Source organism: Pavona decussata, unplaced genomic scaffold, assembly GCF_977016875.1.
Source record: "Pavona decussata unplaced genomic scaffold, jaPavDecu1.1 SCAFFOLD_55, whole genome shotgun sequence".
NCBI classification, from domain to species: Eukaryota; Metazoa; Cnidaria; class Anthozoa; order Scleractinia; family Agariciidae; genus Pavona; species Pavona decussata.
The window spans coordinates 1,507,501-1,512,276 of record NW_028145477.1 but is presented as its reverse complement, the minus strand read 5'-3'; the positions used below and the strand labels follow the sequence as shown (position 1 = coordinate 1,512,276).

General features: G+C 40.3%; 1 protein-coding gene across 1 annotated transcript in view; it reads right to left on the bottom strand.

Moving 5' to 3' along the window:
• Nucleotides 1-1,090: 1,090 nt before the first annotated feature.
• LOC146480190 (uncharacterized) overlaps nt 1,091-4,776 on the bottom strand; it is a 15,854-nt gene continuing 12,168 nt past the window's right edge. The window contains exons 2-5 of the mRNA XM_085110067.1: nt 3,946-4,298; nt 3,000-3,149; nt 2,086-2,208; nt 1,091-1,275 (exon numbers count right to left, since the gene is read on the bottom strand). Of these exons, the coding sequence (XP_084966193.1) occupies nt 1,091-1,275; nt 2,086-2,208; nt 3,000-3,149; nt 3,946-4,264 (777 nt within the window). The 5' untranslated portion in view covers nt 4,265-4,298. The remainder of the gene's footprint in view (nt 1,276-2,085; nt 2,209-2,999; nt 3,150-3,945; nt 4,299-4,776) is intronic.

The following is a 4,776-nucleotide window of genomic DNA, read 5'->3' as shown; positions in this document are numbered from 1 at the left end:
CCTCTAAAATAAAAAAAAAATGAAAATATAAAATTATATAACGTACGCTACAATAGAAATTTGTATCACTAATTTAAATATACAAAGTTTTAACACATCTCGCCTGTCTGATCGAAATTATGTATTGATGTTACAAGAAGACAGGAGGTTTAAAAGTCAATCTCCTTTAGAAATTACACTGCTTTGCCTTCTATACAGGTGGCTTATAGATATAAGGGACCAGATTTATTCTTGGCTCATTTTAACATCACATAGTTTTTCGAGTATTAGTTTCTCTCTCTCTCTCTCTCTCTCTCTCTCTCTCTCTCTCTCTCTCTCTCTCTCTCTCTCTCTCTCTCTCTCTCTCTCTCTCTCTCTCTCTCTCTCTCTCTCTCTCTCTCTCTCTCTCTCTCTCTCTCTCTCTCTCTCTCTCTCTCTCTCTCTCTCTCTCTCTCTCTCTCTCTCTTCTCTCTCTCTCTATCTCTCTCTCTCTCTCTCTCTCTCTCTCTCTCTCTCTCTCTCTCTCTCTCTCTCTCTCTCTCTCTCTCTCTCTCTCTCTCTCTCTCTCTCTCTCTCTCTCTCTCTCTCTCTCTCTCTCTCTCTCTCTCTCTCTCTCTCTCTCTCTCTCTCTCTCTCTCTCTCTCTCTCTCTCTCTCTCTCTCTCTCTCTCTCTCTCTTCTCTCTCTCTCTATTCTCTCTCTCTCTCTCTCTCTCTCTCTCTCTCTCTCTCTCTCTCTCTCTCTCTCTCTCTCTCTCTCTCTCTCTCTCTCTCTCTCTCTCTCTCTCTCTCTCTCTCTCTCTCTCTCTCTCTCTCTCTCTCTCTCTCTCTCTCTCTCTCTCTCTCTCTCTCTCTCTCTCTCTCTCTCTCTCTCTCTCTATCTCTCTCTCTCTCTCTCTCTCTCTCTCTCTCTCTCTCTCTCTCTCTCTCTCTCTCTCTCTCTCTCTCTCTATCTCTCTCTCTCTCTCTCTCTCTCTCTCTCTCTCTCTCTCTCTCTCTCTCTCTCTCTCTCTCTCTCTCTCTCTCTCTCTCTCTCTCTCTCTCTCTTTTTTTTTTTTTCAAGGGATTTTAGCAAATTTATTACAAATTAACGCTAACATCGCTTCTTTTTCACTATTTTTCATGGTTACAAATCACCCAAATGAAGCCAGATTTTACACTTGCCGTTTGCGTACAGGATTTTTGACCGTCTCCAAAGTAACCTGGTTTGCACGAGCAGTTGTACGATCCAATTGTATTAGAACATGTAGCTGTACCGCTGACACAGTTGTGAGAACCACTGGCACACTCATCGGTATCTAATTGAAAGAAATAAAATAATAATAAATAATACAATAATTCACTTATTTTAGGCACTGTTACACTAGGCAATTAGTCTTGCAACTTGTCTCGCAATTTCGTTTCGCCGTTGTGACACAAGTTACTGGAATCGTTGCCTAGTGTAACATTCCCTGAAATAAACATGTCTCGCAACGTTTTTGTTGTAGTCACCGTTGCGAGAAGTAAAACCGACTTCTACTTTTCGCAACGACTGCGGCAACAACAACAAAAGAATGCGAGACATGTTCATTTCAGAGCATGTCACACTTGGCAACGATTTGTGCAACTTGTTTCAAAACAAAATTGCAAGACAGGTTGCATTGTAACAGCGTCTATAGCGCTGTCAGTATACGTAACCAGCAGTGCTTTACAACAATGAAGCCTTAACTTAAAACAACTAGGTAAAATAAGATTAACATTCGACTAAATTACAATTGCTAATAAGGATCGATTTTGATAAACATTTTACATGGAAAATTAACGATTAAAACGTTAAACGGCGTTTCGACGAGTTGACACTTGACAATAATGATGACATGAAGTCCGACGGTCATGTTACGTTTTTATCTTTAATTTTCCTTGTAATTATTACGATTAATTTTGTTCTTATACACTCAGTCAAGAACTGACATCATCAGGCAAATTCGGGTGCTACGTAGGTTCTAATTTTTGCCGTTATACTGTTTCTTTCAGTTGGACAACGTAGATAAGCAATATATAAATAAGAATAACAGCGATTGAGAACTTTCAGAATCCAAAACAACCGGTTTCTTCCATGCTTTTCTTACCAGAGCAATTGAAACCATCTCCGGTAAAACCAATTTTACAGGTGCAAATGAATGAACCCACGGTGTTTTGACAGTTGGCGTTGGCATCACACAAAGGTACAGAAGCATTGCATTCGTCTGCGTCTGAAATAAATAACGCAAATTCTCTTTTTTAAAAGCCTCTCGACCCTAACTTAACAAATGCTTTATGAAGGTAGGTTTGTAAGACCAGAAGCCCTCCAGCTCCCAAATCCTGTCTATTAACCTTTAGATGGACTGTGAGGCGTATTGAATCATAGTACATGTAGCTATAAGCCCCTTTCATGCGTTCGGCTTTTTCTCACAACTACTCCAACTTACGCGACGTCTATAGCATTTAACGTCGTACTATACAATTCTCATAATTCAATAACAGAGCCGTTTGCACGATGGAAATAAATAGCGACAAGACTTACCGTATAAATGCGTAGAAAAATGACAATATAGGTCACTACTCACCTAGCTTAAGTCGCGGCTTAGTAAGCCTTACCTTCGTATAAACAGTACATTTTCGTGCTCCCATAAACATAACCCGCAGCTTAATATCTCTCGTATAAACGGCCCTAATGTCTTATTCTAAAGCGCTCCCAGGGTTTTGAACATGTTTGTATTGTCGTCGCATACAACAAAGTATTACTGTCTCAATTAACCAATAGAACAGAGAAGCAATAGTTTGATTAGTCACCGAAGTAAGGTTAACGATACAAGGTAGCTAGAAAGGGCGACGTCGGGTCGATATTGCGGATTTATTGGTGATGATGATGATGATGATGATGATGATGATGATGATGATGATGATGATGATGATGATGATGATAAAAAGAGCGAAACAAATGAATATAGCTAAAATCTCGAAGACAAGATTTGTTTTCCATGATATTTGCTGGATAACTCACCACCCGTTACCATGTTACAAGGAGCCAAAACACTCTGGTCAGGTTTGACTGAATCGAGCCAGTAGTTACCGTTGACTACGTTATCTCCTTCACCAGCCTTGATCTCTAAGCATGATGTAGCAGGTACCTCTGGAATTGAACCTAGAGGAACTGACGAAAAGCAAAGACAGGTTTTATCATGCTACAGTTGCCACGTTCGTTCTCTGTTTCGCACGTTACCCCATCCTCGGAGACCCAGGGACAGTCAAATTTCGTCGCGCCAATTTTCCTTTCCCACCTCCACCCTGACTGAGTGGCCCTATGTTTGCGTTACTATAATTAACATGGAAAGTCACTGGGATGCGGCCTGCATGGGCATTTAAGGAACCTTTTAAGCTTTCTTATTCTAACAATGTTAATTTTATCCTTTTCAGTTGTCATTCTAACCGAAATGTCCTTTGTCTTGGTTTCATTTAATGAAACTTGTTTGCTTAACAAGAACGAAAGCTGTTTCACGCTGTATTAGTACACAATAGTTCTTAGAATGGATACTTCAAAACCAGGCTTGTCACCTCATGTTGTTTACACAACAGAAGTCGTATGATTTTTACGGTAAAAGAAGTAAAATTAGTGTACACCTTGAGTCTGGGTCATTTTCTTCATATCTCTTTTCCATATCCACTAGACCAAAGAGGGCCAGCTGACGAAAATGGTAATTTTTAACTTATTCAGCAAATTAGCCATGACAACAGATGAGAGGTAACCGTTTTCTTAGGTCTAAATAGTGTAGATCAGTGCCTAACCCCCAAAACAGATGTTCCCTGCCTAAATGACGTTCTATTCTCAGTTTTCCGCCTAACAAATGGGCCTCTCTGCTTGTCTACGTCAGTAGTATCAAAACTACGTTGTGTAAGCATCACAAGGTGTCCAGCCTTATTTTGGAGTATCCATCTAGGAACAATAATACCTCTGCCACTTAGCCTTGTTACGTAAATTCGATCTGCATCTGGAACAAAGTCTTCTGGTCTGGCCTCCTTCGTGCGCCTGTTAAACTCACACACATATTGACTGATGACGTAATTGACGCTTTGACATCTTAAGTTCAAGTTACACCGCTCTACACAGTTCAAGAAATTGGCAGTCTTTTTCTCCTCAAAGACGTGCCCCTTTAACTTCGCGCCATATATGGAATATTCACTTTTACATTGCTGAGCTTCTACTTGAGAGAGTACGTGGCACATCAGAAACAGAGCTGCTGTGACGTAAGAATGCGGGCTCCTTGTCATGTTAAAAACAGGCAGCAGGCCAAACCAGGCAACACTGTGAAACCTGTCAGAAAATGATAAAATATTGATCAAAACTAGCGCCAGTTCCTAACCGATAGAAGGAGAAGTGCAACGAGCAAATGTTTGGCAAAACAAAACACTTCAAACGAGCGTGATCACCGTAAAGAGATTTCAGTGCTGATCGTGACGTTGTGAACGTCGACGGAGTTTTGCTTTCTCCTTCGTTTGACTTCCCACCGAACCCGCACCACACTTTATTTAGAAACAAACCCTCTTCTCCGTTTCAAATAAAGGAAGCTGTTCAAAGTTTTATGAAAGAACCCTTTACAACTGCTTTTCGTATGCTTTTATCGTGTTTGTGTTTTAAAAACAGTGCGCATGCGAGTTCGAATTACAAAATAAATTGTTTATTATTTAAGTAGGAAAAGTACTGGTACTGATGTTACCATGATTCAACCATTGCATCCATATTTAACAAACTTGAACCAACAGATCACGTGATAACCTCTGGC